Source organism: Nematolebias whitei, chromosome 11 (assembly GCF_014905685.2).
Source record: "Nematolebias whitei isolate Nwh7 chromosome 11, NemWhi1, whole genome shotgun sequence".
Taxonomy (NCBI): Eukaryota; Metazoa; Chordata; class Actinopteri; order Cyprinodontiformes; family Rivulidae; genus Nematolebias; species Nematolebias whitei.
In genome coordinates this window covers 22,365,607-22,376,717 of record NC_056508.1, presented here as the reverse complement: position 1 = coordinate 22,376,717, position 11,111 = coordinate 22,365,607, and the positions used below count along the sequence as shown (strand labels likewise).

The following is an 11,111-nucleotide window of genomic DNA, read 5'->3' as shown; positions in this document are numbered from 1 at the left end:
CTAATTTTTAACTCAATATCTGTAAATGACTAAGATGATTAGCTGTGGCTCTGATTGGGTTTGCTCTAAAAGGTTTATGTTGTAGCTGTTCATCCAATAATTGCTTTCTGAGATTTTCATGTAAATTTGTTCAATGGTTCATTAGATATTTTCCTAACAGACATTGTTAAGTCTAACAGTTGATGCCAACATTGTAAGAAAACGTATTGCTCAATGTAGTGAACTTAAAATATGTGTTGTGAATAACTCACACCACTACAAAAAAAAAAAAGAAGCACTTTTGAAATTGACAGTGTTAGAGCCATTTTTGTGTTGGCTAATAAAAATCAATTGGCTGTAGTGGCCATTTTCAATTGGGGTTCTAAAAGGTATTCAGTTGCAAATATAAACTATTGAGAGAAAGCGTGCAAAACAATTATAAATCCTATTTTTGTTTAAAAAAAAGATCTGTAAGAATTACTACCAGGAAGCATTTCTGTCACCCATCAAGTTCATTAGTTTATCAACTCTGAAGTTATTGAAGTTCCATGATTTGGTAGATTATAATATTTTATCAGTTATGCATAGGGCTCATAATAATACATTACCTTAAAATATCCAGTTAAATTTTGTTAAAAGAGAGAGCTGTTATTATCTTAAGGGGATGGAAATCTTTGTGAAACCTAAATTTCGAACTAGTCTGAAGGAAAAGTCTACCTCAATCCAAGGAATTAGATTATGGAATAATCTGGAGAGTGATGTTTAAAACGTCAGATCAATGTTTATGTCTAAGAGAATGATCAAAGTTGGTTTGTTAAAAAAATATGAAATAAATTAATGTGTATTTGTATGAGTTGACGCTTGAGAAGGAGTTATTTATTTTGTTATTTGAAGATTATTATTGTTTGAATTAATTTTTTGGTATAAAGGGGCAGATATTATAAGATTTGTTTTTCTTTCTGCTGCCTTTCATTTTATTTGTGATTGTATTTCTTATTGTATATTGAATTGTTTTGTTTTGTTTTTTGAAAAAAAAAAATGAATAAACTTATAAATAACATTCACTTTCTGAGAGTTTAATTAAAACCTGTCCAGTGGTTCTCCCCCTCCCCCACCAGGACTCCATTGTCCTATACAAAGAGTTCATAATTGACATTTGACCATTTTATGAATGAAACAAATGTGTAAAGTGTTGTTTTCTGGAGCATACCATATTTAAACATGTATGACATTTAACCCACACCACACTGGTCCAGTATTATTCAGTTTCTGGTCTCTTACCTTCAGCTGATTTCTTAGACTTTTTGCTTTGCTTCAAACTTCTTTGTTGCTTTTTCTGCTCAGCTGAATCCTCTTTCTCATCAGTGTCACTCGGTTCATTGTCACTTGCTGGTTCGTTTGGATCGGAACCAGAGCAGATTTATGCAAAACACACAATCATTTAATAGGTTTTGAATATGTTACATTGTTGTTTTGTTTAGATTTAAAAATAGCACTAATTATGACCATCAGACAAAATAGCGCTTTCATTATTATTTTTTTAATTCAAGATGAATTGGTGTCATCAAAGCATCCTGAACTGAACTGTTGTAAACACATTAGAAGATTGAACTTATTTTGAAGTTTTGCCGTCTTCAATTTGTGTGACAGTTAATCCATATGACACTTTGGGGCAGTGAAGTACAATTTGTGGTCTCTTACCTCCCACTTTGTCTCTTGACTTTATCCTTTGTTTTGAACTTCTTTGTTGCTTTTTCTGGTCAGACATCTCGTTCTCATCAGTGTCACTTAGTTCACTGTCAGTTTCTTGTTCGTTGGAATCTGTGTCAGAGTCCACGCCTAAACAGAATTGTATTGAACTTATTAGGAGATTGAATCTGTTTGGACATATTTGTATATTTGTATTTGTGTTTATAAATGCTGCTTTGTCCATTAATGCATTATAATTTTTCCATACAAATACATACTCTTCGTCAGCAGGGTGTTTATTTGCTAGTATGTTTCTTACTTACCTGACATATCATCTTGCCAATGAACCTTCTTTGGTTTTCTCTGATTTTTGAGGGACTTCTGTTTTCTTTTAGTGCTACTGGACTCAGTCGTTTCATGTAGGCTCATGGTTGACGGCTGATTCTGGTTTAAATCAGCACATTCATCACCAAACTCTTGAAAGACACGAACAGTGATACAAACAAGAAGGTGTTTTTTGGCAGCACATGTTCTGTCAGCATATTACACATATCAAAAGAGCAGGTTGTCTGATTTCACTGAGGCTGCAACTGAATATTCACTTATTTCTCAATACGGCGTCTTCAAAGAGTATCAACCAATCATAGCTGAGTAAAATATTGGCACTTTTCTCTGATATCTTCTGTATCCCCAAGATGTTCTTTTGTTTCCTCACAACACCCCATGGGCCCCACCCTGACATAACTCCCTGAGACCCCATCAGGATGTGGCTATGTACAGCCACAAGTATGATGTCATGGGAAACCCACTGTGCTCTTGCTGTGTGCCTGAAAATCTCACCAAGATCCTTGAAAGACCTTCCACATTCTGGTCGATTTCTTGTGGGTTTTTTTTTTTTTTTTGGGGGGGGGGGGTGTCTCATCACTGTGAATGGGCCTTAACGCAACAGCTTCTATCTAGAATTTCAATTTCATTAGCCCTTTATTTATACAGGAAGTCTCACTGAGCCACGAGAACTCATTTTCAAGAGAGACCTGTTTAGGGAGCAGATGGGGGTTAAGGGCCTTGCTCATGGGCCCAGAGTGGGGCAAATGAGGGTGGGGGCAGGTGTGGGTGCTTCACCCACATTTTTGATGTTGTCAGTACCGGGGCTTGAACCGACGATCTTCTTACATTGGTGGGGTTTTGAAGTTATATATTGAAGTCAGATATGTTTGATAGTCTTTCTGGTTCACTCCAGTTTTATTAACTAATGTGTTCAATAATGAACGTGTCTCTGTAAGCAGAAAGATCAAAAGTTTGGAGTTAAATTGTCATAGTTAAGCAATGACCTTGCTTGATAACTCTATTACAGGACTATTCAAATAAATTGCTCAGGGGGCCACAGTTACTGAAAGCCAAGAGCTCGGGGGCTGAACATCCAGCAGTTATTGCTATTAAGTAACTTTGTTTTATGGTTAAAAATCTAGTTTTCTTAAAAAAAAATTAACCCTAACTGAGCTCACCTGTGGGCCTGATTTGGCCCCAGGCCGCCAGTTGGATAGCCCTGCTATACTTCATCAACCATGAGATAGATAAAACAAAATAGGATTCATTCTGTTCTCATATACTTCTAACTACTCCCTGCATGTTGGTAATGGAAATGCATTTGTACAAAAGAAGAGTTTACCTGTTGCCTTATTGCATCCGACTCGTAATGCGCTACGTCTTTTGTTCTTGAGGCCACCTGCTTTCACTTGCTCCCCTTCTTCCATTTCACAATCCGAATCATTCAAGTTCATTACAGCACCATCTTCTGAGTTTTTGCTTCGTGTTCTCTCTTTTCCTTCATTTTCATTCATGTCTCCCCCACTACGTAATGTGACTTGCTGTTTTGCTTTTCCTGCTGAGTGTTTTGCTTTTACAGCATTTAAGATATTTTCCATTTGCTGCTGGTTTTTTATCTGCTGCTCTTTGGCCACTTTTTCCAGGTTGGTTTGTGCTCCACCAGCAAGGACAGTTTTACGAACTGGCTTCTTACCACCAGATGCAAGATCCTTCTGAGCTTGAAACATACAAAAAGCAACATGCAATATGTTACACATCTATGAAAGCTATTTATTATTATCAAAATATCACGCTGGTACATTCTAATAAAATAAAGTTGTAAAAAACTATAACTGTTACCTTCTACCACCAGCCAAGCACTGCAGGATGTCATACCAGCTATTGCTGAATAGATCCCCTTGTCGGATTTACTGCAGTCTTTAATCAGCAGCTTGTGAATCAGTTTATCTTCAGACACAGTTATCTCATATTTCTCCCCGTCTTCCAAGGCAACACCTTTTTTCATCCATGTTATTGTAGGTAGGGGTTGTGTCAGAACACACTCAAAAAGTGCATCATCTCTTTCTTCAGCTTTAATCTCTTGAATTTTTACAACAAAATTCACATTGGAAACTAGAAATAAAGCAATTATATATATATTTTAATAATCCTAAATGCATGTATTACATGTATTGTCAATTAGTCATTGTCATTTTTTGTATGGTTAATAAATCATACGGTTTTATAAATATTTAAACAATAAGTTCTGAAATGTAAATAACACTTGTTCTACAAAAATAAAATGTACACATTTAATTTATATACAAGACACTTTGTGGAAATAATGTTGTTTGGGGGGGTGGATGGGAGGGACTGCATACCAGAGGTCAATAAAGGTTAATTTTCTAGACTCATCTTTGAGGTGCATTAAAAACATATTTTTGGTGCAGAGTGTAAAACTGTTGTTTATCCAACAAAGCCTATAGGAGCTAGTTCCATGAGTACCACTATAAAAAGCAATGTTACAGTAAAAAAAATGCATTTTTCTGACAGCATTTGTAAAAAACAGTGAAAGAACAAAATCATATAATTAACAATCAGCAGCCAGCTTTTTAATTAGTACTCCACTTTTGAAATGAACTGAATTAGAGCTGACACGCAGGTTTTTCAATGCACGTTTGTCTCGGCTTTCTCATTCTTCCAACTCAGATCGTTCTTTATGAACTGCTGTCAACTGCAGATACAGACTTCCCCAAACTACTCAACACAAACCCATTCAGTTCCATTTAAACTACTGTATGTTTACTGAAACACAATCAGAACAACTGAAGTTAATATTTTACCTTGGGTTCAACCAGAGTAGGGGTTCTGTCTTTGAATAAACCCAAAGCCATTTTGTTGTGGTGATGTCCCTGATAGTAAACAGATAAGGGAAGTCTGAGATGGTCATCATTGTATGTTCCCATACAATGGTGAAAATGGTTCTCTGCGTTTAACCCATCACACCTGAGATACACCCAGGTGGAGCAGTGGGCAGCTATGTAAGCACCCGGGGAGCAATTAGGGATTGGGTGTCCCGCTCAAGGACACCACGGCATGTGGGAATGGCTGGGAGTCGAACTGCAACTTTCTGGTTCCAAGTTGGCTGCCCTACCTCCACCCCACATTAACTCCAAGATAAACAATTGTCTGAATGTTAACTTTTTTGTAGATTAGATGTATTATTGGCAGCATGGTGGCACAGTTGGAAGAACTCAACAAGAAAGTTGCTGAATCGAGTTCCGGCCGGGGACCTTATTGGGTGGAGTTTGCATGTCCTGCATGTGTGGATTTTCTCCGGGTACTCCAGTTTCCTCCCACAGACCAAAAACATGCACGTTAGACTGATAGGTAACTGTCATTTGCCTCTAGGTGAGAGTGAGAGAGTGACTGGTTGTTTGTCTCTATGTGTCCCTGTGATGGACTGGAGACCTGTCCAGGGTGTCCCCCACCTCTCATACAGTAATGGCTGGACATGGGTACCAGTGACCCTCATCACCCAAAAAGGAAGAAGCAGGTAAAAGAGGATTGATGGATGGAGTATTGTAAAAATCACAGCTAAAATGTAAAAATGAGTGGTGCTTTATACATTTTAAAATACAATACACATATTTTAATACATTTATTTTAACATTTAACACTTATTTTATTTCAAACTTACGCTTGAACTCTGTAGGGAGCAGGTCGTCCTCAGTAGCAGCTTGATTTAGCTCTGTGTTGCGCATGTTGACTTCTTCAACATCCCCCGAGTGCAGCCCTGTGTCGTGTTGGAACATCCTGTTGATTCTGATGCTGTTTGTCTTCCCAACACCACCGACGTCATGGTTTGTTGCATCAACTTCACAGGAAATGACACCATTCTGAACAAATGCAGGTAAAGAGAGATTACAAAACATCAAAAAGAAAGACCAGTGTTATGAGGGTTGGCGTGTCTCTTTTTTTTTTTTTTTCCAAAAACAAACATTTTATGCAGATACTTAAAAAAAATGTTAAGTTTTATTTGTAGTTTTGATAGAACAATGTAAATTTAAACCCTATGCCTAAACTCTTCTGATATTTGGATCATCACTCACAGCTGCCACACAACTACAGATGTTAGATTTACAAAACACAACATGTTGCAGTTAAGGCTTTTTCAAGGTTTTGTTGCGTTTTAGCACAATTCTAAATCTGTAATAAAAATATTAGATCATACAGAGAATCCTCCATATACGTATTTGGATAACTTGAGCTTTCGAACCTTGTTCTTGTTTTGTGTTCTTGCCGTTCTTTTTTCTTCAAGCTTTTTGAGAACCAGCTGTACGTCTGTGACGTTGTACTCAGAACAGATGCGCTCGTAGTCTCTTCTGTCAGCGTTTAGCATCGCGTCCCAGAACTTCTCATCATTATCTCCATTTGCTTTCTCCACCATACTGCATTAAATCAGACAAATAAATAACCGTTACAGTACATATCCGATTTTGTGCAGAAATATTAGATTCATTTTTTTTAGCAGCTCAAAAGTTCCTACCTTTTCTTCAGCAATTTTCTGAAGTCTTCAGGATTTGTAGAACCTGAAAACAACAATTTAATCAAATTATTATTTTGTTCCTTTGTACATTTTATATGTTTAATATAAAAAATACTCCTATTAATACAACAAAAAGACAGAAGACCATCAAGAACTTTGTTATTGTGACAAATTAAGTACTTTTATTATTTTCTCTTATTTTCAACATCAATACATCAGGAAGATAAAAAAGTGAGACCTCAAATTAATGACAGTGTTTACCCCGTATACTTATATTTTAAACTGTATAACTTGACCTATTTACCTTAGATAAATAATGTTACTAATTTAGGTTTTATTTATATGAATGTATTTGTTCAGTGCCCTGAGATAACTTCTGCTGTGACTTGGTGCTATATAAATAAAATGAACTTAATTGAATTGTATGTTTTTAATGTATTCTGGGTATATTTTCTTGATTTTTTTTTTTAAATTTAATCTTAGTCCATGTTCTACATATGACTTGGCTATTGATAATAAAAAAAAAAGCATGACAAAGCAGTAGATCACCTATTTATCAGGGAATTTTGCAAAGCACATTTACAATTGATACAGTATGTGCACTGACAGAGCAGAGCACCCGCTTGCAGATAACAATGGCTGCTCTGTTTGAATTCAGCTGAAAGTTATTGTCTTGTTCCCTCTGGGTAAAGTTGAGCTGATATGTGTACAACCTGTTCAATTGCGAGCAATGAAACAAATATCTAAACAGAATAGCAAGAAATAAATCTTACCATCAAGCACTCTTAATGTTGTTGAGCAGACAGCTTTGCCATATTCATTGACAGCCAAGCATTTGAACGTGTCTGCCTCTGCAGCGGTCACTTTATGGATCTGACATGATTCATTTATTAAAATTTAAAAAAAAGACAGCTTTTTTATTATGAGTTAGCATCGCAAAGGTTGTCGTAAAACAGTGTGATATGTATGAAAAGGTTTTTGTTTTGTTTTTTTAATTAGTCACTCACTTCCAAAATGTATTCCCCCGTTAATTCATCATATTTTTGTTGAAATTTGTCCTTATCTGAGAGACATCCTTTGGCTCGTCTCCACGACACATCTGGTTTTGGATTTCCGATCACCACAGCCTTAAAAACTGCTAATTTTCCTAAAATACATCAGAACAAAAATACTGTTCATTTTGAATTAGACATCTTTTGGAGCCATTAATAAAAGCATTATTTGAAACCCCAGAAAGCACAGGTGTGGAGTTTCCTATTGTCTTTGTAATGGCTTAAAGAAACTCACCTTCCTGAATGATTAGAGAGGCAGGTTTGCACTGGAAATCTGGAGTGCTTTTACCTTCTGGCATACGTATCGTGTACTGTGTGATCATCACCCCAGGAGTCTTAGATCTTCTCCGGAGAGTAGCTAAACGATGTCCACCCCACCCAAAAAAAAAAAAAAAAAGAAAAATTGTAACAAACATCCCTTTCTTAAAGAAACAAACAAACAAACAAAAAAAATCCTGATTCAGAATAAAATTAGAATTAGAATTAAAAGTAAATGGTTAAAACGAACATGTTGCCTTCTTCAAAACAGTTTCTCTTTGGACACCAGCAGATGTCAGGAAAGACTCATGCTCCGTGTGTAATTATGTGTGTAATTCCTACACTCATGAATCTCTTGCACCAAAAAACACTAACGTTCACGTGAACTCCCTGTTCAATCAGATAAAAACACTTATCTTGAAAACTACAAACATTCAACATTCAAATCTTTCAGTAACAAAAGTGTCATCAGTGTCCCACTTGTTAGTTTATTGTCTATTGTCATTAAAAAGACAATCATGTCATGGTTTCTGCACGTCTTTCTTTGTTTACAAGCAAATATGAAATTAATGGCTGAATGAACATCTTCAACCAGTTTAGTTATGGAGCCAACCCAGTTTAATCAATTTGTCAATCAACCAACCAGTTTAACTTTATCAAACACTGTGGCAAACAGTAAAATGGATACAACCCAGTCATTTTTGCAGACTTTGAGCTGAAAGTTGGTGTGACAGTAGCTGTCGATCATCCTGAACACATACTCAGAGAGATAACGGATTATTTTAGTTCTTTATTTAAAATGTTGGCAATAATACGGTAAGGGGTATGCATTCTGTTAAAAAATGCTATTTTTATTTAAATCTGAGTTAGCGTAATGCAACTTCATGAGATAGTCTCTTTACTGCGTGGTCTAATCTTTAGCAATAATGTGAGAGCATTGTTCATTTTGATCAACTACAATAAGTATGTTATAATTTATAATTGGGTAATTTAGGGAAATTATTTCTAAAATCCAAAGAAGGGCCAAATCAAAGTTCTGAAACAAATCATTCTTGGCATAAGAGATATAAAACTTAGCTGTTGGATGTAGAATTTAATTACTATTTATGTAATATTTTAGAAATTAACAAAATCAGTCATTGGCAAAATGAAGTGAACATGGTTGATGTCACAAAAAGACTGCCAGCCTGAAAAGTCATCACTACACTGCTGATGGACTTTTTCATATTTTAAGATCAAAACAACAACAAACAAAAAAAAGGATTAGTTGTAATAATTCTCTTTTTAAGTGTTAGCAATTGCAGATTATTTTCTCTACACTGTTATAATTTTAACACACTCAATATGTTCATAAGGAAAGTTAGAGTAGACTGCACAAATATTTCCTCAAGATTTATAAGAAGCAGTGCATCATGGGTTAGTGGTCGTCTCTGATGTGCTTTTTTATCAACCTGCAACTGTCACATGAAAAATTAAATTCACTGAACACTGAGTGTGTGTGTGTGTGGGGGTATCAGTGTGTGGGATAAATAATTGTTGAAATTATGGTGTTTAACTCTACTCTACTTGTTTATGAAATGCCCAGCTGTTCAACAAGGCTCTGAATGTGGAAAGATGGAGGAACACTCAGAGGTTTGCCACCATCAGAATTATGAATCCACAGAATAATGAGTTTCACAACAAGAGCGGAAATAACAGAACTACTAGAAATAACAGGTCCTGTTGCTACTTTGTCAAATTAATAAACATATTCAGCTCAAATCAGGACAGGTCACACACACATGCACACACACACATGCACTGCTCTATAATAGCAGTGTGTTGTTCGGTGTTTCTTACACTGTTTATGATAATAGCTGATTCTCTGTACAGCCCATTACATTGTTGAAATAAAAATGGTTTGTCTGATAGAAAATACAACGTGTCACTTTACCTGACTTGTTGCCAGACACCTCATTAAAATGCAGAATGTACTGATGAACAAGGGAGAAACCTGGGTTGAAGAAGAAAAAAAAAAGATTAAATACAAATTTTAACCAAACAGGAAAATAATAAAAGTAATTTACTGTACAGCTGCTTAAGGGCATGAATACAGATGTGTGTTCAACATGAGAAGTGTAATAAATACTGTACATGGCCTGGTTGTGGACTGGCCCGTGCTCTTTGTTCTTTTCCACATCTTGTCAAGGATCAACCAATCTAAGCTGACCTACCAACAGAAAGCGAACATGATCAATAACATGATTATTATGTAAGGCACCATTTGTTACCATATATTATTGTAATGATTACTTAGTCTGCTCTGTATTAAAAACAAGTTTTATTCATGTTTGTAGGAGGCTGCACATTTTTGTAAGTTTCCTTCTAAGTCTACAATATATTTCTGCTTTGTAAATGTCAAAGCTATAGCACATTACATGTTTTTAAACCATTTTGATGCACTTTAAAGATTTAAGTAAAATGATATTCATGAGAAAAACCAAGATAATTAAACACATAATGGAGATTCTGTGTTTTCCTGCCACGGCTCTTGCAGCTCCTGAGTGGCAGCAAGATACCTGTTCCTGATCCAGCCTGATGAGGTCTGCTGTATGATTTGTGTGGCTCAGTAGATTACTGCTGGAACATCTGAGACCTTTGGGTAACAAGCCTACACCCCTCTATGATCCTCATCTGTGATAAGAAGTTACAAACTGTACTCCTTGGGTTTTCTCTAATCCTGAGGTAAATACCTGTGGAAGTCCGGTTTCCTAGAGCAACTCCTGGGTTACGTCCTTGTGAGATCTACAGCCTGAAACCACTTACCTTTGTGCCTCGTCATCTAACTGCATCAGCCTGGGAGCTCCTGTCCTGCCACATTCCTACAAACCAATACTCACCTCATCTCCTGTTGCAACACCTCCTGTTTAGAATCCTCCCTCTTCTCCTCGCCTACAACAAAGACAAACGAATAAGGATAATGATTGTTTGTCTCATTTGTCTCTATGTGTCCCTGTGATGGACTCACGATCTGTCCAGGTTGTATGGGCAACAATGACCCCCGTGACCCAAAGAGGAAGAAGCAGGTAAAGATAATGGAAGGACAGATGGATGGATGGATAAAGAAACATCTGTTTACAAGATCCTAACCTTCCCATCTGCTTCTCCACAGATTCATCCTGAGTTCCATCTTCTATTACTTTCTTCTTCTTCTTCTTCTTCTTCTTTCGGCTTTTCCCTCTTCAGGATCTCCACAGCGAGTCATCCTCCTCCATCTCACTCTGTCCTCTGCATCCTCT

General features: G+C 36.5%; 1 protein-coding gene across 1 annotated transcript in view; it reads right to left on the bottom strand.

Moving 5' to 3' along the window:
* The window catches only part of LOC119416666 (immunoglobulin-like and fibronectin type III domain-containing protein 1), a 23,773-nt gene extending 13,761 nt beyond the window's left edge, over window positions 1-10,012 (bottom strand). Inside the window, exons 1-14 of the mRNA XM_037683851.1 lie at window positions 9,967-10,012; window positions 9,767-9,826; window positions 7,811-7,933; window positions 7,531-7,670; window positions 7,297-7,396; window positions 6,524-6,566; window positions 6,254-6,425; window positions 5,675-5,873; window positions 3,835-4,107; window positions 3,323-3,712; window positions 3,174-3,181; window positions 1,992-2,142; window positions 1,686-1,800; window positions 1,261-1,388 (exon numbers count right to left, since the gene is read on the bottom strand). Coding sequence (XP_037539779.1) covers window positions 1,261-1,388; window positions 1,686-1,800; window positions 1,992-2,142; window positions 3,174-3,181; window positions 3,323-3,712; window positions 3,835-4,107; window positions 5,675-5,873; window positions 6,254-6,425; window positions 6,524-6,566; window positions 7,297-7,396; window positions 7,531-7,670; window positions 7,811-7,933; window positions 9,767-9,826; window positions 9,967-10,012 — 1,948 coding nt within the window. The remainder of the gene's footprint in view (window positions 1-1,260; window positions 1,389-1,685; window positions 1,801-1,991; window positions 2,143-3,173; window positions 3,182-3,322; window positions 3,713-3,834; window positions 4,108-5,674; window positions 5,874-6,253; window positions 6,426-6,523; window positions 6,567-7,296; window positions 7,397-7,530; window positions 7,671-7,810; window positions 7,934-9,766; window positions 9,827-9,966) is intronic.
* Window positions 10,013-11,111: the final 1,099 nt, after the last annotated feature.